The 25,063-nt window shown below is 44.9% G+C and overlaps 1 protein-coding gene across 6 annotated transcripts in view; it reads right to left on the bottom strand.

Annotated features, from left to right (window-relative positions):
* actn1 (actinin, alpha 1) overlaps positions 1–25,063 on the bottom strand; it is a 238,282-nt gene that overhangs the window by 115,605 nt on the left and 97,614 nt on the right. For all 6 annotated transcript variants that reach the window (XM_073040216.1, XM_073040221.1, XM_073040218.1 and 3 more), the window contains exons 2-3: positions 24,706–24,820; positions 21,394–21,513 (exon numbers count right to left, since the gene is read on the bottom strand). In XM_073040216.1, the coding sequence (XP_072896317.1) occupies positions 21,394–21,513; positions 24,706–24,820 (235 nt within the window). The remainder of the gene's footprint in view (positions 1–21,393; positions 21,514–24,705; positions 24,821–25,063) is intronic.

Genomic DNA, 25,063 nt, shown 5'->3' with positions numbered 1-25,063 from the left:
AGACAACCAATCAGTTGTGCAGAGAAGCAGCCACAGCTCAGACGGCTACTGCTGGAACCTAAAGGATTGAGGAAGGTGATGAGGCCAGGAACTTCAAATACCACAGCCAGAGAAACCAAAAGGGAAGGATTATTTATTATGAATTATGGCCTTATTGTGTTATCAAGAAGAGTTCCCCTTTGGTTTGAGCAGGTGTCACTCAGGGACAAAATTGGATTGCAGTGATTTTAACTAGAAATAGTCAGATGAACATAAATTTGGGGAATAAACTATATATTCAAGGCCTGAGAGAGAGAATGGTTACTAACTATAACAGTACTGAGAACAAAACAGATGAGTTTGAAATTGGCTTAGAAAGAAGTTAGGTATTTGCAAGATCGCACAGATATGAAAATACCTATGTTCATCATTTTCTATTGGAGTCAATTAAAGAGAATGCAGGGAGCCCTCTATTCATTTTTGAAAAGTGGAATTGTTTGCATCCTCCTTTAATGACAGACCGGACTTTAATTCTTGTATTTTATCAAAGCGTGACACCCCTGGTCTCTGAACACAAGGAATTCTGCAGATACTAAAAATCCAAAGCCAGATACACAAAGTGCTGGACGAACTCAGCAGGTCAGGCAGCACCTATGGAAATAAAGGGCCAAGATCCTTCTTCAGGACTGGAAAGGAAGGGGGAAGACACCAGAATAAAAAGCCGAGGGTTGGGTGGAAGGAGGATAGCTTGAAGATGATAGGTGGAGCTAGGTGGGTAGGAAAGGTAAATGGCAGGATAGGAAAGAATCAGTTTGGAGAGGAGAGTGGACCATAGGAGGAGGGGCACCACAAGGAGGTGATAGGCAGGTGAGAAGAGGTAAGAGGCCAGAGTGGGGAAAGAAGAAGAGGGGAGGGGGAGGGAAACATTTTTTTATCCTGGAAGGGAGTAACTGATATTCACACTATCAGGTTGGAGGCTAGCCAGATCGAATACAAGGTGTTCCTCCTTTACCCTGATGGTGGCCTCATTGTGGCACATGGACCAACATGTCAGAACAGGAGTGGGAATCAGAATTAAAATATTGAGCCAACGGGAAGTTCCACTTTTGGGGAATGGAGCGGAGGAGTTTTACGACATGACCTGCTGAGTTTCTTATTGCTTTCATGATGGTTTTCCTTAGGTCATACCTGGACTTCGTGTAGAGCAATAGACAGCTGGTTTTAAATACAACAAATTTAGCCCTCAGCTCACTGTGAATCTCCTGATTCATCCATGGCTTCTAGTTTTCATTAATAATTTCATTTATAATGCCATTACTAAATTATTTACAGTTACTCTTTACCCAGGTGTTAGTGTAATCTTGAACTTGTTTGGCACAGGGTTTCTTTTAAATCAAAAGCTTAAAGGAAGAATTTAACTTTTATACTCTTTGCTGGCTTGCACCTTGCTTGGCAAATCTGTCAGGAAAGCAGTTCATGGCTAATGACAGTGAATACCACTAAAGCTCTGTTCCTTCTGCAGACCTCTGTGGTGTTACTTCTGCACAGAAGCAGGTCCACAATAATAAACTCTTTACTTTAGCAGAACAAGCTACAAACCAAATAGCAATTATTCCACCTGATAACCAAGCATGGAACGGGCAGCTTCTGTTGAGAATAGCGACTTTGCATTTTAATTCCACTGGTCAATGTCAGTTTCCCTAATGTCATGGTTGGATAGATTCTTGTACCTTATCAGAACGTAGAGGATAAAACCTCACTGCACATGTTACTGAAGAAGCCACAGTGTAGCTACTATGGACATCACTTCTGTCTACACAAATGCAGTCCTTTCAAGGATGTTGGGTCAAGTCAGGCCATTTCCTGTATAGGAGACATACATCCGCAGCTATAGCTATACTTGCCAAATCTTAAATTCCAAATAAATGTGTTGCTCTTAATTAAGATTAACAAAGAGATATGTTTTGTTCCTTTTCATCCTTACTCTGGGATTGCCTTGCTTCCTAGAGCAGATGGGTTAATATGTTCTTTCCTCATGCCCTGGAACATCCTGCCCAGCAATACCGTGAGGGCTGCAGCAATTCGAGAAGGTGCCTCACGAATACCTTCTTGAGGGTGCTTCGGGGCCGGCAATAAATGCTAGCTGTGCCTCCATTCGAAAAGAAATGACAGTGCTGCAAAAAAGCATTGGAAACTCCTTGTGAAAGAAATGGTGGCTCTGAATGTTATAGACATTGTCCAACCAGTATCCCTTTCATTGAGGCCTCCGAGACTAATAGTGCACATGTTGTTTCCACTTATTAAATGTCCGGTAACACAACAAACAAATAAAAACAAGCAACCTTAAATTGGTCTCCTTCTTCATTTTCACAGCATCACTTGCTTGGCAGTACAGACATTTTAGATTAGCCAGGTCAAGGAAATCGTACATACCTCACCTTTGCCTTAACTCAAATAATTCATAAAGTGCTGTAGGAACTCAGCAGGCCAGGCAGCATCTAAGAAAATTTATAGTCGATATTTCGGAGTCCTGCCAAAGGGTTTTGGTCTGAAATGTCGACTGTACTCTTTTCCCAGATGCTGCCTGGCCTGCTGAGTTCCTCCAGCATTTTGTTTGTGTTGCTCGGATTTCCAGCATCTGCAGATTTTCTCTTGACTGTGCCCAAATAATTCATGTTTTCTGTATTCTCTGGGGTCAGCATCAATCAACTCCTTTCATATTTACTTGAAATTTTAGAAAGTAAAATCTTTTAACACCTCATTTAAAAAAAATTCTCTCCTTGACTCTTAAACCTCTCTATGACTTCACTCCTCCTCACTTGAATATCCTCTACCCCTACCGTCCTCAGAGTCCAGTCACACTGAAAGATAGTGAGGAATTAGATTGCTTAGAGCTGCCGGAGACTTGATGGGCCAAACAACTCCCATTCCCTATTGTAATGCAGAATATATACAGCAGCTAGTGGTTAGCACAATGCTTTACAGTATCGGCGACACGGGTTCATTTCCCACCACTGTCTATCAAGAGTTTGCATGTTCTCCCTGTGACCACACAGCTTTCCTCCAGGTGCTCTGGTTTCCTCCCACAATCCAAAGACATACCGGTTGGTAGGTTAATTGTAAACTGCCTAGTGATTAGTTTGGGTTAAATTGGGGGTTGCTGGGCACTGTGGGTCAAATGGACAGAAAGGTGTATTCCCTGCTGAATCTCAGTTAATCAATAGATTAAATGCATCTGCAGATTTTCTCTTGTTTGTCATGCAGGTATCCCTGTACCTTTCTGGTTGTTGTTTGTGGATCCATTGCCTTGATCATTTTATGACTAGAAACTGCCTTCATCTGTACAGACACCAAGCTTTGAATTCTCCCCAATTCTCTATCGCTCAAACTTCCTTCTCTAGTCACGAAGAGAAACAGAGAGAGTTCATATAGTGCACCAATATTAAATAATACTTTAAAATAGTTCTCATTTCAGGACAAGATTGTGAGAGAATTTCTAGCTGTCAACATGGAAAGCAATCAGATTGCCCCCATTACTTATCAGCCTTCATGACTGTAAGAACCTGTAACTGAATTCAACACTCAAGCCAATCCTTTCACAGAAGACAGAAAAGGATCGTGCTCATCCACACTTCAGACCACCTCATGATTTTGTTAAAAAAGAAACATCCTGTGCATCCTCTGTTTCACTTAATTTTTTTGTACAGCTATACCCTGGAAGAGTTCCCACACATGGGGCAGCAAGAAATGCACAGGATTTAACAGAATACATATAGGATATGCTGCTTAACAGTTTATACCAATATAGAGGGCAGTTTACACTCAATCAACAAGCAGTAGCAGATACAACAATGCACTTCAAGAAGTTATGTTGGCGTTGAACCTAAAATGTTAATTTGCAGGTTGAGTCTGCGGTGAGGAAGCATTCATTTCAAGAGGACTAGACTATTAAAGCAAGAATGTAATGTTCAGACTTTACAAATCGCCAGTGATGCTGCACTTAGAATACCGTGAGCAGTTTTGGGCCCTTATCTGAGAACAGATGTGCTGAAACTGGAGAGGGTTCACAAAAATGATTCCAGGATTGAATAGCTTGTCATATGAAGAGTATTTGATGGCTCTGGGCCTGTAGTCACTAGAATTCAGAAGAATGAGGGGTGTCCTCATTGAAACCTATCAAATGGTGAAAGGCCTTGATAGAGTTGATTGTGGAGAGGATGTTTCCTGTGGGGGGGAGAGTCTAAGACCAGAGGACACAGCCTCAGAATAGAATGGAAGTGAGGAATTTCTTTAGCCAGAGAGTGGTGAATCTGTGGAATTCTTTGTCACAGGCAGCTGTGGAGGCCAAGTCTTTATGTATATAGAGGTTAATAGATTCTTGATTGGTCAGGGCATGAAAGGATACAGGGAGAAGGTAAGAGATTGGGGCTGAGAGAAAAACTGGAACAGCCATGACGAAATGACAGAGCAGGCTCGATGGTAATTCTGCTCCTATATCTAATGGTCTCTTCGGATTGACACTGAGAGCAGTTACCACTCGACTACCAGCTGTGGCTGATTCAACATGTTGTACTGATGCTCCTGCTCAACAGTATCTTCCCTCACTCATCCCATTTACACATCCTGCCAGTACTTTCTCTCACTTTTATACACGCAAATCCCATTTTCTCCTTGTTAACAATGATGCTCTACGCTGAGAGAAATATTCTTCCTGAATTCCTTACTGAATTCGTGACTCTGACACTTAGAAGTTAAATCGCTGAGTATCTTCTTTAAGAGCCACAGCAGACAAATACACTCTGTGGCCACTTTATTACGCACACCTGTACGCCTGTCTGCTAATGCAAATTTCTAATCAGCCAATCATGCGGCACCAGCTCCCTGCATAAAAGCACACAGACATGGTCAAGAATTTCAGTTATTGTTCAGACCAAACATCAGTACAGGAAAGAAATGTGATCTAAGTGACTTAGACCGCAGACAGAGTGGTTTGAGTATCTCAGAAGCTGCCGGTCTTTCATGCAAAGCAGTTTCTAGAGTTTTGAGAGAAAAAGCAACAAGAAAAAATACATCCAGTGAGTGATAGTTCTGTGGGAGAAAACACCTTGTTAATGAGAGCAATCAGAGGAGAATGGCCAGATTAGTTCAAACTGACAGGAAGATGACGATAACTCCAATGACCGCACGTTTTGACAGCGGTGTGCAGAAGAGTGACCCTGAATGCACAACACATCAAACTATGAAATGGATGGTCTACAAAGTTCAATATAAATTTATTATTAAGGTATATATATATATCACCATATACCACTACGAGTTATTTCCTGCACAGTATATATACAGCATTCACAGCGGAATCAATGAAAATCATATACAACAAAGGTGAACGACCAACATGCAGAACGTAACAAGCTGTGGAAAGAGAAGAAAAACAAAAAAACTGCTTAACGTAATTAATAAACAAACATAAATAAATAAGCAACAAATATCAAGAACATAAATAAGCAATAAATAACAAGAACATATCAAGAGTCCTTGAAAGTGAGTCCATGGGTTGTGGAATCTGTTCTGTATTGGAGTGAGTGGAGTTGTGTGAAGTTTTCCCCTTTGGTTCAAGAGCCTGATGGTTGAGAGGTAACAACTGTTCATGAACCTGGTGGTGCAAGTGCTGAGGCTCCTGAAGGCAGCAGTGAGAAGAGAGCATGCCTGGATGGTTGGGTTCTTGAAGATGGATGCTGTGTTACTGTGTCAATGCTCCTTTTGGACGAGCTCACTGGTGGGGAGGGCTTTACTTGTGATGGCCTGGCTGTGTCTGCTACTTTTTGTTGGCTTTTTTGTTCAGAGGCATTGGTGTGTTCATGCCAGGGCATAATGCAACCAGTCTATATACTCTCCACCATGCATCTATAGAAGTTTGTCTAAGTTTTAGATGACCTGCTGAATCTTAGCAAACTTCTAAGAAGGTAAAGGCACTGTCATGACTTCTTTGTAATGGTAGTTAAGGGAGGGACACAGGACAGATCCTCTGCAATGATAACATTGAGGAATTTAAAGTTGCTGACCCTCTCCATCTGTGATCCCCTGATGAGGACTGGCTCATGGACCTCTGACTTCCTCCTCCTGAAGCCAATAATCAGTTCCTTGGTCTTGTTGCCATTGACTGAGAGGTTGTTGTTCTTGTGCCATTCAGCAAGATTCTGAATTTCCCTTCTGAATGGTGGAGGAAACCAAAGCACAGAGGGAAACCCACACAGTCACGGGCAGAACATACGAATGCCCCACATAGATTTACTATGAATAAGGTTTATTTTTGAAATAGACACAATTTTTGTCTTCCACAACCAAGACTCCACACTCCTGTGTTTTGTTTCTGTGTTCCATTAAGCTTTCCGTTGCCAAATTCATCATGAAGGACATAGAAGGGTTGATGATCCCAAGCAGCAGAGGGACTCAGGTCAGGCCGTCCCTGTACATGGATTACGTTGCTGGCTTCTGCTTGGGTCCTGACTCAGTCCACAGTCTGAACTGGCCTCAGAAGTCAGAATCACTTGGAATTAAAATGGGGCCATGTCCTTTGGTTCAACCAATCCCTTTGCTTTCTTCACTGTCAGGTCCAATTACCTGAAGTTGTGGGGAGTATGGTTCAGAAGAGCTGGAGCACAGAGTCAAAGTGAAATGGAACTGGGTCATCAGGGCAATGTGACCCTGGGGTTGCAGAACACCTGGTGAAGCCGTAGCCTCTGCCCCAACCCTGTCCAGCAGTAATCGCCCAAGTAGACTTCCAATCTGTGTGTTGATCAAAGAGGGATGTGCTGTACAGTGTGGTAAAACAGACAGGACGGTAGAGAAGGTGTATGGTGTGCTTGTCTTCATCAGTCAGTCATTGCGTGTTTGAGTTAGGAAGTCTTGTTGCAATGTATAAACTTTGGGTCGGATGCATTTGGAGAATTGCGTGCAGGAAGGATGTGGAGGTAATACTGGAGGACCTGATTTTAAGTTAGGAGTTACAGAGGAAGATGTAAAGGAAACATGCTAGCTAAGTTTATTTTAAACAAAGAGTTATGTATTTCTAGAGCGTGCAACAAGGAGTGGTGGTGGAAGCAGTCACAGCAGTTGAGTTTAAGGTGCACTTAGAAAGGCAATGAACATGTAATAATTGTGATATTAATCATGTGCTGGCAGTTTAGTTTAGTTTGGTATCGTGGTTGGCAAATACACCACGGTCTATAGGGCCTGTTCCTGTGCTGTACTTTTCTATGTTCCATGTATAGGTCTACAGCAAAGGGGGAGGAGCTAAAAATATATGTGGATGAAGGTAAGGCAGTGGATGTTGTCTACATGGACTTCAGCAGCAAGGCATTTGACAGGTGTCCCACAGGAGAGGTTGGTCAAAGAGGTTCAGTCGTTCGGCATTCAAGCCCAGCAGTCTGGGCTTCTACTTTCTGCGAAGGCTGAGAAAAGTTCATCTCCCACCGCCCCCCCCCCATCCTCACCACATTCTACAGAGGACGTATCAAGAGCATCCTGAGCAGCTGTATCACTGCCTGGTTCGGGAATTGCACTGTCTCGGATCGCAAGACTCTGCAGCGAATAGTGAGGTCAGCTGAGATCATCAGGGTCTCTCATCCCGCCATTACAGACATTTACATCACTCGCTGCATCTGCAAAGCTAACAGGATTGTGAAGGGCCCCACACACCCCTCATACAAACTCTTCTCTCTCCTGCCATCTGGCAAAAGGTACCAAAGCATTCAGGCTCTCACAACCGGACTATGTAATAGTTTCTTCCCCCAAGCCATCAGACTCCTCAATACCCAGAGTCTAGTCTGACATCTACATCATTTATTATTACATTGAAATTTGTCCTCTACTGTGTCTATTGTCTTGTTTGTTATTAATTAATTAATTATTGACCTGCCCTGCACTGTTTTGTGCATTTTATGTAGTCCAGTGTAGGTCTGTAATCTAGTGTGGTTTTTAATGTTGTTTTACATAGTCTAGTGTAGCCTTGTGCTGTCTCACATAGTCTAGTGTAGTTTTGTGTTGTTTCATGTAGCACTAGGGTCCTGGAGGAATGTTGTTTCATTTTTACTGTGTACTGTAGTTTATGGTTGAAATAACAATAAAAAGCGACTTTACTTGACTTGATAAGGTAGTTAATTGGATTAGACTTTGGCTTAGCGGGAGAAGTCAGAATCTGGTAGTAAATGGTTTGCCTCTCTGACTGGAGGCCTGTGACTAGTGCTGTACCGCAGTGCTGGGTCCTTTGTTGTTTGTCATCTATATCAATGATCTGGAAGATAAAGTGGTCAAATGAAATTTGTGGATAACAGCAAGATTGGGAATGTCGTAGACAGCGAGGAAGGTCATCATGGCTTGCAGAGGGATCTGCATCAGATGGAGAAATGGACTGAAAAATGGCAGGTGGAATTTAATGCAGACAAGTGTAGGGTTTTGTAGCTCGGTAGGGCCAAACAACACAGTGAAGGGCAGGGCACTGAAAGGTGCAGTAGGTCAAAGAGATCTGGGATACAGGTCCATAATTCATTGAAAGCGGCATCACAAGCAGATAGGTCGTAACGAAAGCACTTGACACATTGGCCTTCATAAATCAAAGTATTGAATTCAGGAGATGGGATGTTATGCTGAAGTTGTATAAGATGTTGGTAAGGCCTAATTTAGAGCAGTTTTGGTCATCTATCTACAGGAAAGATGTAAACAAGGTTGAAAGAGTAGAGAAAATTTACAAGGATGTTGCCGGGTCTGGAGTACTTGAGTTATAAGGAAAGATTGAATATTCCTTAGAATGTAGAAGATTGAAAGGAGAACTGATAGAGGTATACAAAAATGAGGGGTATGGATAATGCAAGCAGGCTTATTCCACTGAAGTTGGGTGGGACTATAACCAGAGGTCATGGGTTAAGGGTGAAAGGTGAAAAGTTTAAGGGGAACATGAGAGGAAACATATTCACTCAGAGGGTCATGAGAGTGTGGAATGAGCTGCCAGCACAAGTGGTGCATGCAAGCTCCATTTCAACATTTAAGAGAAGTTTAGATAGGTTTATGGATGGTAGGAGTGTGGAGGGTTATGGTCCCGGTGCAAGTTGTTGGGAGTAGACAGTTTAAATGGACTAGATGGGCTGAAGGGCCTGTTTCTGTCCTGTACTTCTCTATGACTCTACTGTATGTGTACCCTTTTCCTGATGGCCATCTTTACGTGCTGCTGCATCAACCTGTCCAAATGTAACCGAAGTCACCACCTGCTGGGATTCTCCCTGCTTTTGGTGTTGCAAAGGATGAGCTTGGTCAAACTGCCATAGAATTTTCCACTCACTTCGACCACACCATGTTGCTTGACCCTCACAGAAAACTACGTGCATGAGAACATCTTGGAATCACAAGTTGGTTTGCATAGAACAACCTCAGTGCCAGGAAAAGGAAAGAATGGTTCCCACTGAGTGGTTTGCAAAAGCACCTGGCAGAGTGCCTTATAAAGCAAGCACTGAGACCTTAGGTGGATAGTGATGGGAAGAAATTGGCATGTCAGTTCCTTCACGCACAGCCTGAATCTTGATCCTCCTACATTCTGTGCATGACGGTGCAGGTATCAATGATATCGTTGCCCATCTCCTTTGAGAATGTGTCTGCCAAGAAGGCCTGGAAATGGATGAATCTATATATTTGCCAAACTCATTAACGAGGAGGTACTAGAGTCTGAAGACCCACATTGAACATTTTAAGGACAGTTTCTTCCCCTCTGCCATCAGATTTCTGAATAGTCCATGAACAATACCTCGCTTTTCCTCTTTTGCACGTTTTACTTACTTATTGATTGAATGCAACTTAAAATTTTTTGTCTTTCATTGTACTGCTGCCACAAAACAGCAGATTTCACAGCATATACTGTACGTCAATCAATCATAATAAACCTGATTCTGGTTTAATGGCCTTTACGAAGGTTTACCCAAGCAGTTGCAGAATACTTGACTGTGCTCTACCTACTGTTCCCACACACACGCACACACGCACACACACACACACACACACACACACACACGCACCATCAATAACTCTCGGAGACGTGAGGCGAGAGATAGGCTTTTATTAGCTGGAAGAAAGCACAAGCAGCAAGAGACCATCACACAACATCCTGGAGACTGAGGGAGGAGCAGTGCCTCCAATCGCCTTTATACCGGGGTCTGTGGGAGGAGCCACAGGAACAGTCAGCGGGGGGGGTCCAGACAGGTATATGTAGTTCACCACATTCACCTCCCCCTTTGTTTTCAAAGAGAGTCCCCATGGGTCGAAGTTTCTTACAAGTATATTTACAGGTTAAGTCTATCAGGTGGTCGAATCTGTCGCTGTGATCTACGTAGCACCGGTGGTGATTGCACCGGAGATGGTGGTTGTGCTGGTTCCGGCCTGACTTGAGGTGTCAGCCCATTAGGCGTCAGTAACCCCTCATACGTGTACGAAACGCCCGGTATGGGAGTGTCGTGAGGAGTCTGTGTAGGGCTTGGTGTGCGCAGTGTCAGGTGGGTACAGGGTTCATAGTTACCGTGGAGTGTTCGGGGTAGTGGTCTGCTGCTCCTGCGGGCGCCAGGTCGCGGATGCAGACCGTGTCCTCCCGCCCATCAGGTAAGACCACGTAGGCATACTGGGGGTTCGCATGTAGTAGGTGAACCCTCTCGACCAGCGGGGAGTATTTATTGCTCCTCGCATGTTTCCGGAGCAGCACTGGCCCTGGGGACGTCAGTCAAGCCGGTAGGGTGGTCCCAGTGGCAGACTTCCTGGGAAAAGAAAAGAGGCGCTCATGAGGGGTGGCATTGGTGGACGTACATAACAGGGAGCGGATGGAGTGGAGTGCCTCGGGGAGGACCTCCTGCCATCAAGAGACCGGCAACCCCTTTGACTTAAGGGCTAAGGGTGTGGCCTTCCACACTGTGGCATCCTCCCTCTTCACCTGTCCATTTCCCCGGGGATTATAGCTCGTGGTACTACTAGTAGCAATGCCCCTAACCAGCAGGTACCAGCGCAGCTCATCACTCATAAAGGAGGACCCTCTATCACTGTGGAAATAGCAGGAATATCCGAACAGAGTGAAGAGCCGGCGCAGGGCTTTTATGATGGATGTGGCAGTGGTGTCGGGGCAGGGGATGGCAAAGGGGAACCGCGAGTACTCGTCGATAATGTTGAGAAAGTAGACATTGCGGTCGGTGGAGGGAAGGGGGCCCTTAAAGTCAACACTCAGTCGCTCAAAGGGGCGGGTGATCTTGATAAGTTGTGCATTTTCAGGACAGTAGAAGTGCGGTTTGCACTCAGCGCAGACTTGGCAGTCCCTGGTCATCGTCCTGATGTCCTCAAGGGAGTAAGGCAGGTTCCAGGCTTTCACGAAATGGTAAAATCGGGTGATCCCCGGGTGGCAAAGATCTGCATGGAGGGCATATAGCTGGTCGAGCTGCATGCTGGCACACGCTCCCCAGGATAGGGCATCAGGGGGCTCATTGAGCCTTCCAGGCAGGTACAGGATATCCTAGTTGTAGGTGGAGAGTTCCATTCTCCACCACAAAATTTTATCATTTTTGATTTTGCCCCGCTGTTGGTTGCTGAACATGAACGCAACTGAGCACTGGTCGGTCAGCAAGGTGAACCTTTTGCCGGCGGGATAGTGCCTCCAGTGCCTAATAGCTTCCACTATGGCCTGGGCTTCTTTCTCCACCGCGGAGTGCCGAATTTCAGGGCCTTGAAGGGTATGAGAGAAGAATGCTACTGGCCTGCCTGCCTGATTGAGGGTAGCAGCCAGCGCGAAATCGGAGGCGTCACTCTCTACTTGGAAGGGAATGGTCTCGTCCACCGCATGCATCGTTGCTTTGGCGATGTCCCCTTTAATGCAGCTGAAGGCCGCGCGGGCCTCGGCAGAGAGGGGAAATGTGGTGGACTTGACCAGGGGGCGGGCCTTGTCTGCGTAATGAGGGACCCATTGGGCGTAATAGGAAAAGAAGCCCAGGCACCGTCTGAGGGCTCTGAGCGTGGTGGGAAGAGGGAGTTCTAACAGGGGGCGCATACGGTCGGGATCAGGGCCAATGACCCCGTTCTCCACGACATACCCAAGGATAGCGAGTCGGGTGGTTCCAAACACACACTTGTCCCTGTTATAGGTAAGGTTCAGAGCTTTGGCCACTTGGAAAAATCGTTGGAGGTTGGTGTTGTGATTCGGCCAGTCGTGACCGCAGATGGTGATGTTATCCAGATATGGAAATGTGGCCTTCAGTTGGCACTGGTCCAACATCCGGTCCATTTCCCTCTGGAAGACAGAGACACCATTCGTGACACTGAAGGGGACGCGCAGGAAGTGATAGAGCCTGCCGCCTGCCTCGAAGGCGGTGTAGGGGCGGTCCTCCGGGCGGATGGGGAGCTGGTGGTAAGCGGATTTCAGATCTATGGTCAAGTACACCTTGTACTGAGCTATCTGGTTGACCATATCCGCGATGCGGGGTAGGGGGTACACGTCAAGCTGCGTGAATCTATTGATGGTCTGGCTATAGTCCACGACCATCCTATTTTTCTACCCGGTCCGAACAACAACCACCTGGGCCCTCCAAGGACTTGTGCTTGGCTCAATGATCCCCTCCCTGAGCAGCCGCTGCACCTCCGACTTAATGAAGGCCCTGTCCCCCGCGCTGTACCTCCTGCTTTTAGTTGCCACCGGTTTACAGTCGGGGGTCAGGTTGGCAAACAGCGGTGGGGAAGGGATCTTGAGGGTGGAGAGGCTGCAAGTGGTGTCAGTAGCGCGGCTGTCGGCATGGTGCTGGGTGGGATGTGCGGGTCGGTGTGTGTGTGTGGTCAGTAGCGGGGTATATGATGAAGTCCCACAAAACTGAGGATTTCTGACAGTGATTGGTGGGAGGGGCCCGTCATACTCCATTGTCACACATTTCAGGTGGCTCTGGAAGTCGAGCCCCAATAGCACAGGCACGCACAGTTGAGGCATGACCAGTAACGCAAAGTTCCGATATTCTGTGCCCTGCACCACCAATGTCGCTACACAACCCCCCCAGATGTCTGTGGAATGCGATCCAGAAGCCATGATGACCCTCTGGTTTACCGGCCGTGTCACGAGTCTGCAGCGTTGCACTGTGTCCGGGTCAATAAAACTCTCAGTGCTGCCCGTGACAAACAGGCAGCTAGTCCTGTGCCCCTCCACCAGGATGTCCATCATTGACCTTGTGAGCTGGTGTGGAGCGCTTTGGTCGAGGGTTACGGAGGCCAGAGTTGAAATGCCATCTTGGTGCCCGGTAAGCACCCGTGGGTCGGAGGCGGGGCGAGGGCAGGCAAGATGGCGGCGACCTAGAAGGCGACCCCCATGCCTCGCACATGGCGCTGCTCGACCCCACTCGTGGTTCAGACTTACAGGCCTTGGTGAAATGGCCCTTCTTTCCGCAGCTGGAGCAGGTAGCTTTTCGGGCCGGGCAGCGATTTCGGGGGTGGCTTTTCGAGTCCGCAGAATTAACACTGCGTGGACTCGCGACTGGCTGGCAGGAGCCGTGGTCGATTGTGGGGAGTTCACAGACTCGCGAGTGGCAGCGGCTGTGGTCGATTCGCCGGCGGGTGGCAGGATCTGCAGCGTCCATGAGACCGGCGGGAGATCGCGCGGCTGGACAGCGTCAGCGTTGTGCAGAGCAGCCTCCAGCGTGTCGGCCAGCTCGATCGCCGAGCGTAAGGTAAGATTGGTTTTTTCCAGCAGCCGCTGGTGCACATACACTGACCTGACCCCCGTAACAAAGGCGTCTCGTACCAGGAGCTCCGCATGTTGTTCCGCCATCAGTCCCTTGCAGTCGCAGGCCCGCACAAGTGTCTGTAGGGCCCAGACAAACTCCCCGCTCGACTCGCCGGTTCGCTGCCGCCGTGTCGCTAAGCGATGTCTTGCGTAGACGGTGTTCACCGTCCGCAGGTACTGTCTTTCTAGGGCGTCCAGTGCCCCTTGGTAGGTCGGCAGGTCCCTGATAAGGGAGTATACCTTCGGACTGACTTGGAGAGGAGGATTTCGTGCATGATAGCAGGCTCAGTCATGGGAATCTCTTCCAGGTATGATTGGAAGCATGCAAGCCAGAGTTCAAAGGCAAGAGCTGCTTCTGGGGCTTGAGGATCAATGTCCAATTTTTCCGGATGTAAAATATTTTCCATGTTTTAAAATTCCAGCTAATAAAATTGATGCATCATCAATAACTCTCGGAGACGTGAGTCAAGGTAGGCTTTTATTAGCTGGAAGAAAGCACTGTCAGCAGCAAGAGACCACCACACAACATCCTGGAGACTGAGGGAGGAGCAGTGCCTCCAATCGCCTTTATACCGGGGTCTGTGGGAGGAGCCACAGGAGCAGTCAGCAGAGGGGCGTGTCCAGACAGGTATATGTAGTTCACCACACACACACACACACACACACACAGAGTCAAACATCAAATTGCTACTGGAAGGTCATCATCTCAGCAAAAGGCTTTGATCCACCTGATGCCTGCTGGTCTTCTGTGGCAAGGATTTTCCCCATGAGGAACTGCAGGCCAATGTACTCTAAGGTGCAGCACCACACGTTGTTACTCAGTACAGCCACTGTACTGGGTGTACAACCAACTCCCATCACTGTATACAGAGGGCTGGGCCCTCTATAAATAAACTATAAAACCCATCATTGATGTCATGGTTGGGAATGAAAAATTGATGCACTGTTGACATTATGTAAATATTGTAGTTATTGTAATTATATGCTTGGTGCTGTGAAAACAATGCAATGTCCCTCATTGTTTAATCATATATGTTATGATCAAAATATATTTAGAAGGAGGAAACCAGAACTTGTAAGTCTTATGCATCTATGATCGACTCTGTTTGTATGCCCTCCAGGCAGATCAAACCACACATACTGAGGTAGCAGAAAGGAAACAGAAGGCAGAATGTAGCGTTTCTTTCACATGTTAACACAGTGACTTCCCCTGGGTGTGAGTCAGCGCATCTAGGGATCTCCTCTCTTTAAGATTAAGATTACGAATCACTGACTTCAAAATGAGGCAGGATGGAAAAAATGCTTGCTTAAAAATGGGTTTCTGCAGTAGCAGGTGCTGCAGCTTTGCTACGTCTCTTTAAACTACATACAACATGTCACCTATCTTGGTTTTCACTTTCCCCTCGTTTGTGAACCACCTAAAACCCTTGACTTTTAGAATCAAAGTCATACACCACAGAAATAGGCCCTTTGGCCTACTGAGTCAATGCTAACCATCAAGTATCTATTCTGTTGAGCTACAAACACTTTGGTGTGTGTCCCAAGGCGAGAGTGAAAATAAAACTGTTGTGATAACAAAGAGCGTATGAAAATACACTGCAGTAGGCTCCACTTTTTTCTGGATCCCACTGGAACTGCAGGATCAAGAAAAGAGGAAAACCAAGAAGGATTTTGCATACACACTGACTGGGTAGAGTACTCCTAAACAGTGCCTAGGCAAAGATGAGCTAATGGGACACAGATGGGGGTCGGATATGGATTGCAGTACATCAAGTTCTCTCAAGAGTGGTTGCTTGGCCGCCTTCCTGAAGAACAGAGTGCAAGTTTGCACCTGAAAAACAGGCCAGTTGAATCAAGTTATCTGGAGGCAGTCATTGACTGGGGATCAGCAGTTTTAACACAGAGCAGTGCCTTTGGAAAGGCAGGAGTTGGGAACGTCTGGCAGAGAAGCATAGATCGTTCCCTCAAGGCAATGCTTTATTTCAATCTGCGCTCTATTGCAGGTTAATAGATAACGAGGCATCTGCAGCCCAGGAACAAATTCCAGCAAGTTGCAAAATAACAATGAACAAATTCACACTTTTCACACTTTGCTCCAGGCAAAACAAAAGCACATTTTCGCAGTCCTCACCCACTAAGAAATATTAATTAAAATATGTGGCAATAAAATGACCCACCTTCCAGATCCTGGGAATAACCAAGCACATCTGTCTGCAAAGATTGAACCATTGCCACTAAACCTGCAATGATTGGATTCCCTTTCATCTGAGAGCACAAAACACTTTGCAAAGCAACAAGGGATCAGCAGCTACTGTAATTCGGAGACCGGCATGTTGAAAACAAATTAGACCCACACGGCAAAGACTTCAATCATTTATAATCCAGCTGCTAAAAAGGAAGAGGGAAAAGGAAGGAACAATTTCATACCAACCATTCTGATGTTTCCTTCTTTGAAATTTGTGTACAGATTGTGCTTCTGCTCATTACACCAAAGCACCAAATGCCACAGCATGTCAAAGAGAGAGAGACAATTTGTAAATAATTGATTTAAGGCACTCTGTTATATATTTCTGGGGATGTATCTGCATGCTTTAATCTGCATTTTAAGAGGAGTTAGTTAAGTAGGATTCTGATAGAGTGGATTCAGTAAGATATCAGCTAGAGTCAACAACTTCCTTCTGCTTGTGAGATCTGAAACGGTGATACTTGCTCTTTCCACAGATGCTAACTGACGTGCTGGTTCCAAACTTTTCTGTTTTTATCTCAGATTTCCAGCATCTGCCATTTTAAAAAAAAGTTCATTCAAGTCTTCATCCAGCCTTTCTGCAAATGCGTCCAAGTTCAAGTTCAAGTTGGACTTTAATTATCATTCGATCATACGTGAACACCAATGAATACAGCCAAACAAAGCAGCGTTTCTCCGGGGCCAGGGACCAAAGTGCAGTACCAGCAGTCATACACAGCACAAGGCACTATAACACATATAAGATATCAGTAAAACACACAGTCACACAAAAAATATATAGTCCAAGACCTTGAGTCTCTGAATGTTGCAGAAAGCTGCAGTCAAACACAATCCTTCTGCTGAGTGAGATTATGAATTGTGCATCACCAAACTGGTTTGGCTTTTCGTATTACACACAAGCAAATTCCAACAGCAGTGTATTCCAACCCAGTGTAATGAATACTGTTACACTAACATGAACAAAGTCAGGTTACGGTCCACCACCCCACTTCATTATCAATACAAACAGCACTTGGAATACACACATATTCTGTTACAATGCCCCAGTGACTCAAAGCCTTCTTTACAAGTACCAGCTTTCAACAATACAAGCTACAAGTACCTTTTAATGTAGGCAGCACTAAAGAAGACCATACAGTATAATTTTCCAGCCCTTCAACCAATCCCCCAGTCTCTTTCAAGACCTCCTGCACTATATCTTCCACTTTATATTTAGTTAGTCAGCATGCTTCCCACCATTCTGGGGACAATTATTCTTCCAGGGAAGATGCATGAAAAGACATCTCACCTTACCCTAGGGTCAGGACTTATCTAGTATCTGCCTGACAACAGCATCACACCAAACTCATGTCTAAGTACACAATCAGAACCTTCTCATCATCTCCAATAGGGAACACACCCCTCCCCGTACAAACCTGCTTTGCTCCTCAGAAGAGCCACTCATCCATCACCCCCGCCCCCACCAGTTCTTCAAACATCGTCTATCACACCATTGCTTTGTGATACATCCTGACCCCCAGCAATATTTCAACCGTCTTTGCTGCATTGGTTAGTGAACTTCACGTCTATACTCCTTGGAAACATGTCCAAGGTGTCAAAAAAAAACAACTGCTGGAGGAACTCTGCACATCAACTATCATCTGTGAAGGTCAATGTTTCAAGTTGAGCCCCACAGTCCTGAAACATAGACCATTCCTTTGCCTCCACAAATGCAGTTGGACCTGCTGAGTTCTTCCAGCTGTCTGATTTTGTTTTGCTCCAGAACTCAGCATCTGCAGTCTAGAGTCTCCAAGGTGCCCCCCTTACTTCAATGTAGCAAGCATATGCTTCTGATTCACAATTTAACACAAAACATCACCCGCCCCACCGTACCAAGAGACCACTGTACTGTCAGAGATGGCTGGCATCTTCCACAGACGATGTTTAGCCAACATCCTGCCTCCCATCCTTGATAAAAGTCAATGATCCCAGAGCACAGCTGAGCAAAAAGCAAGAAGTCTCCAATGACATTCACCACCAAAAATGATCACTAGGTCAAGTAATTGATGGCTGCTTTTCCCCTGCTTTAACGGATCAAAATGATTTGTTTTTACAGAGACTACAGCTCAGGAATTTTGGAACAGGAAAAAAAAGTGTATCTTACATTACATTATCATTACATGTTCATTCTCTATCATGAGAGAAAGTGGAGGCAAGAAAGAGAAAGGGATAAAAGTGAATAAAGAGAGGCTATTTTTCACAATCTCATCTGTATTGTGAAGGACCCATCACTGGAGAATGTCAATGCCTAAGGCAAGCTAGAAAAATTAAAGTAACACTAACGAAGCAAAGGGGCAGGAGTTTACAAGAGATAGAGCCAGTTAAATGTGACATATTGCAATCAGAAACAGTCGTTCCAATTGAAAATCCTTCAATGGCCTCTATTTGGAACAAGAGGAAATGGTGGGGGGGGGGGGGGGAACAGAACACAAGGGGTCAACCTACTTTACTGCTTGTTCAGATGGCCAGGTAACAGACCTAGCACAGGAAAAATTAAAATGATCTGTTATGGGGAAAATAAACTCAAATGTTTTACACCATGTGAAACTTTCAAAATACATCTCAGCATACAAAGGCAATGTTTGTAATCACAGCACGCCCTAATTCAAACAATTGCTGAACAGTACTACATTTTTCATTCATTTTCACATTGAAATGCCTGCTGCATATTGGGTAATTATATATGTTTTTCTAATAGCTCGCTGTCAAATGATCCTAGCTGACTTACTGCCTCACAAAACAACTTGGGTTCATTCCTGACCTCCACTGCCAACTACGTGGAATTGTACTGTTTCGCTAACACAATGCAGGTTTCCTCTGACTGTCCTGGTTTCCTCCTACCTCCCAAAGATGAGGAAGTTAACTAGTCACTCTAAATTATCCCTTGCGTGTACAGTCAGGGGCTTATTGATGAGAACAAGGGGAGCGGAAAAAAAGGATTATTGTACGATTAATATAATTGGCTGGATAATAGCATGTGTGGACTTGTTGGGCCAAAATGCCTGCTTCCATGTTCTCTCTTCATGACTCAATGAAAGACTACTGTTAAATAGTTAAAAGCATAAATGTAAGTTACTGATACTTGGTCTAGGGACATGGACGATTGACACTAAACTTGTGATCTCTTCCCTTTATATCATATATGGCTTCCACCAAGACACACTGAAACCCAATACAGAACATCCAGATGTGTGTGCGAAGACTACATTTCAGTTTTTCCATTTGAATTGGCTAGTACGCTTATGAGAGGTGAATATGGTCAATGTTTTCTCTGTGCATGAGTGCCCCACTTCTGTTGGTTGGTCATGGGTTGATCCTATACCCCGGGTCTCATAATCATTGCCTAAACAAACTCTTTATACGTATCTGTGGGAGTAAATACCATCAGAATGATAGTCTGTTAAAACAATGGTCCTTCTACATTTTAAGATAGATGCTAACAAATATCACAAATTTAGAGGGGTTATTGGATATGGGATTAGGAGAAGAAACGGAGAAAGGTCAGATGCAGTGATGTTGAACGGCAGAGCAAGCTAGAGGAACTAAAGGCCGACTCCTGCTTCTCCTTCTCATCTTGCTCATTGAAACAAGTCCAAGGGAGATATCTCTTTGTGCTTTAAACTTCAACTAATATGACCGAAATTAGTCACTTTGCTACACCAAGGCCTTGTTTGAACAAACCAATGGTCTTTGGCTATCCCTTTTCTCTTAATATAGCTACAGAAGCGCTTGTGATTCTCTTTCACCTTTCTGCTAAAGCAACCTCATGTTCTCTCTTAGCCTTCCTGATCTCTCTGTTTAGTGTTATCTTGCATTTTTATACTCCTCAAGGATCTCCTTTCATCTTAACTGCCTATACCTGATATGCGCCTCTTTCCATGGCTTCAATATCCCTTGAAAAGCAATGTTCCCTTAACCTGTTAGCCTTGTCTTTTATTCTAACAAAGATACAAATTCAGTACTCTCAATAACTCACTTTGGAAGGCCTTCCGCTTAACAAGCATCCCTTTGCCGGGAAACAACCTATACAAATTTATACCTTCCAGAGCCTTCTGATGCCATCAAAATTGGTCTTTTCTCCAATTTAGAATCTCAACCCAAGGACCAGTCCTATCCTCTATAATTATCCTGAAACCAATGGAATTATGATCACAAGATCCAAAGCATTCCCCTCCACACACTTCTGTCACCTGACCTGTTTAGCCGGGACCTTTACATATTGATTAAATAAACATTCCTGAACACGTTTGACGAACTCTATCTGGTCCAGTCCTTGTAATTGCATTGACAGTCCCAGTCAATATGAGAAAAGTTTAAAATCATCTGCTATCACAGCCTTGTATTTCTTGCCAATTGTCTACCATCTCTCATCAAGTTTGCCCTAAATCATGCTGACTTTTGGAAAGTCTATAATATACACACATTAACATGGTCTTCCCCTTCTTATTCCTCAGCTCCATCTATATTTCTTCAGTTTTGCCTCTCTTTGGTAGCTAGTTCCAAATGTTTGTGGCACGTTTGGGAGGAGTACAGCAGCAATCGAAGGCACTCAATGCTGTGCACTTGTCACAGTCATGCACTGTTCTCCATCGTACTACCACCTAAGGGTTTGCAATTTCTAATCAGCAGGAAATAGCACCAAATGGACATGCCTGACCCATCCCCGGAGCTGCAGCCGCCATGGAAACACCAACAGCAAGCAAAAAGCATCCACATACAGCTGTGGAAATGCAATAACACGCCTGCCCTCTTCTTGTCAAGTAAGGCGATCGTCACAATAACTGTGCTTAAGGTACTAGAACAAGGTGGCAAAGGTCAGGCAGATTAATGTAATATTGTGACACGGTATAGAGAAAATAGTCACTGTGATTCACTTAATCCATTTAAAATTGGATACAAGCATGGTATGACATCAAAGGAGAGAGAGGCATCAGAAACAGAATGAACCACACATGATCACAATAACTGGAAATACAAAATACAGTCGTAAGCAGACTCTGCTGCTCACCACGCTATGGGTTCTCAGTGGGTCTAAATTACAGTGGGGTCAGGTCAGCTTTGGGAAACATGACTAAAGCAAATTGGTACAACATTTCAGGCAATAACATGCAGATTACACAACTACAAATACCACCGCTACCACTTTTCCTTGCCAAATCTACCCCAAAGATGAGTTACTGTACAACTGTGCTGAGGTATTGAAAATATCTTCTCTAGAGATTTAGTGCCAAGTTGGAATGACAAGGACCGTACTTGAGCACCCGTAACAATTGCCTGTCGATACTTTTACTTGAAATATGCGGCATTCAAGGTGACATCAGAAATCTGGAAAGTGTTCGTTTCACATTCCTACCTTCAGCTCCAATGGAAACAAGTTTCACTCCCTTGCTGGCAATAAAATCCAGTGCTTTGTTGACATTGGATATCTTATGTACACGCATCTTTCCTCTTTCTGGTTTGGCCAACCGTTCTCCTGTTAATGATATACAAATAACCATGTTACAATATTCTCCTCAGCTCACTGAAATGTTTGAACTCTCCCCAATCTCATTACCCTTCCTTCACCAAGGACAACCAATCCAGTGCACACTGCTATGAAACGTGGTTGACAAACACCACTAGGTCAAGGGTGTCAGGATGGTAAATTTCACGTACCTGTACATCAGGTTACAGTACCCTTTTCCCAACCACTCTCTCTTAATCCTTCCTCCCTGTTAGCCCACACCTCAAACAAATAAAGGGACAGTGCAATTTTGCATCCAACAGCTCAATTGGTAAATTGGTTTACTATTGTCACATGTACCGAGAGGCAGTGAAAAACTTGCATCTATTAATGCAGGTAAATTCATTACAATACTGCAATGAGGCAGTACCAGGCAAAACAATAACAGACTGAAAAAATAAAGTGTTACCATTGCAGGGAAAGTACTCTGCAGGTAGAGAATAAGATGAAAGATCATATTAGGTAGATAGTGAAATCAAGCGCCCGTCATATCTTACTAGGGGACCGTTCAACGTGTTAGCCGATGGTTTAGTGGTATCCACACAGGACTTTGAGGGGACTGGTTCCAGGTTCGAATCCGCCCAGGTCCTTGCACACGTTCCACCCGTGCTAGGTTGAGCACTGAGCTAACAATTCAGCCTCGTAAAAAACAGACGAATGCTGAAGAAACGGCAAGGTTGCCCACCCCCCGATGCATCACAAAGCACAGAGAGGAACGACAACCGTTCAATAGTTGTACATCAGTGAAACGGAAGGTGTCCTTGGGCCTGGTGGCATGTGTTTTTAGGACTTTATATCTTCTGCTTGATGGGAGTGGGGAGAAGAGAGAATGCCCAGGATGGATGGGTTTTGGATTATGTGTTGGCTGCTTTACTGAGGCAGCATATAGTATAGACATAGACCAAGGAGGGCAGGTTGGCTTCCATGATGACACAGCCTCCAGGCTGACTCTGGCGTTGCTACATGCTCAAGATGGCACCAAGCTGAATTGTACATCGAGGGTATGGCTCAGACTTGTTTTTTCAGGTTTGTAGGAATGCTTTTGGGGACAGCGTGGGGAGTTAGGGGTCAGGTTAAGATTTGGGGACAGGGATGAGTGGGAGCAGTTAATGAAAAGACATAGGAAGGAGTCAGTGGTCTGAATCCAGGACATAATGTTCCTCTGGGTGATCTCCAGGCATCAGGTCAGCAAAAAGTTCAAAGTCTCGAGTAAATTTTATATCAATGTTTATATATATATTATCACGTATTACCCTGAGATTCAGTTTTTTTGTGGGTATTCACAAAGAAATGAATCTCAGAGTGTTGAGAATGAAGACCAGCGATCCCCATAGTCAACAACTGTGGTTGGTGGGCCCTGAGAAGAAGGCTGGGTAACCCACCTCCATGTTGCCGAGTCTCACGGTCAAAGGTCCATGTGAGTAGGAGGCATGAAGGCCAGTGACCTGCCAAGTCAGCAAGTCCCGGAACTGGAAGTCCATGTGAATCTGGTGGTCGAGGCCCCGAGTTCAGACTCCCATGATCAGTGAGTCCTGGGGCTGGCATGAGAGGTTGAAGCCCAAAGGTTGATGACTGAAGACGGTGAGTCCAGCTGTTGAGGCCCAAAAGTCGGCATGTCTGGAAGTTGGGGACCTGATGTCTGCAAATGTGGTCCAGGAACTGGAGATTGGAAGCCCGATGTGGCAGGAATCCAAAGTCCAGGGCCAAGGACTGGAGATCAGAGTCTTGGAGGCAACCTGCCCTGGAGTCTGGAGGCCTGTCTATATGTGTGAGTGGGTGGAAAAGGGACTTGTTTTGCTGTTGTTGTTGTTGCCTGTGTCATTCTGCTGAACATTGTGGGGCATACTACGTTGGTGCTGGAACACGTGGTTGCACCTGTGGGCTGCCCCCAGCACAACAGGCTTTCTATCTGAATAGCATCATCTACAAACTTGTAGATGGAGTCAGAGCAGATTACTTGGAAATTCACAAGCTTGTACCCAGACCTTCAAACCTCTTATTGGTTCCCTTGTTAAAAATGTCTATCTATCCAAATTAGGAATTAAATAATGTGAATTTGTTCAATATGATGCACAAGTGTTACTCTTCCACTGTCCTCTTAGTGCACCTCTATATAGCACGTCAGCTGAAATTCCACTCACATTCAGATCTCAGTGTTACTCATGTAGCAACTGATGCCCATCTTCAAAGAAGCTCATCATACTTGAAATATGAACAAAAAGCACCAAAAAGCCTCGACTGTATGAACTTTAACTAACTCCACGTCAACTGTATGAAGGAGACTAGCTACTGAACAAAGCCATCTGAACTGCACTGAGGATAATTGAGAGCCATTGTGATGTGCATATGCCGGTATCCAGGATTCACACATGTGGAAGTGTGTGTTTTAAGTCAGGCAACTCGTTAAAAGATTAAGCTAATTGTTAAAACAATATTTGTTCTCCATAGCTTTGTCAAGCTTTGGGCAGCTATCATTCCAATTAATTAAGATCGAAGTAAGTTGCAGAAAGTTCTAAAATTAGTCAGCTCTATCATGGGTACTAGCCTCCAAGATATCTAGACCTTCTTAAAGGAGCGGTGCCTCAGGAAGACAGCGTCCATCATTAAGGACCCCCACCACCCAGGACATGCCCTCTTCTCATTGTTACCATCAGGAAGGAGATACAGAAGCCTGACGGCACATACTCAGCGATTCAGGAACAGCTTCTTCCCCTCTGCCATCTGATTTCTAAACGGACAGTGAACCCATGAAATCTACCTCACTACTTTTATTATTTCTGTTTCTGCACTGCTTATTTTAACTTAACTATTTAGTATACATATATAAGTATTATAATTCAGGTTTTTCCCCCTATATTTATCATGTACTGCATTGTACTGTTGCCGCAAAGTGAACAAATTTCACATGTGCCGGTGATGTAAAACCTGATTCTGATTTTGCATTTGACACCAGCCTGCAATTTCTTGAGTCAAACCCTCTATAAAGCCAGATATAATTTCACTAAGTGATGCAAGGATGTGCTAGTTGAGCAGATGGTCATTCAATCCCAGTGCAGTTAAGTCAGTGCCTGGATGAGCTCAGTCAGTATGATTTGAGTGATATTCATGTAGCACAGGCAAGGACACTGATAAAGGCCAAACATGAAACAGAAACAAACCTACCTGATATAACTTCCAGGAGAAGCATGAGTTTAAGGCCATCTCGAAAATCTTCCTCAATGTTCTCAATCTGTGTGCCTGCTTTGCGGAGATGGGAGTTACACCAGGCTGTGAAGGTCTGTAAACACAAACGACACCTCGGAATTAGCAAAGCATTCAATAGAAAACACTATACATGCACAAGGAGAGCGAGTCTGTAATGTGGGTGAGCGAGAAGACCATGCGATTTCTTTCACGTGGAAGTATTGTGAACTCTCTTTGGCCTTTCCCCTTCCTTAATCTCCAAGATTATCTTCTCCAACCCAACAAATCTCCAAGATATCTACATTCTCCACCTGTGGCCTCTTGATTATTCTCAAAT

The sequence above is a fragment of the Hemitrygon akajei genome, chromosome 3 (assembly GCF_048418815.1).
Source record: "Hemitrygon akajei chromosome 3, sHemAka1.3, whole genome shotgun sequence".
Classification (NCBI taxonomy): Eukaryota; Metazoa; Chordata; class Chondrichthyes; order Myliobatiformes; family Dasyatidae; genus Hemitrygon; species Hemitrygon akajei.
This window is presented reverse-complemented; position numbering and strand designations above follow the sequence as displayed.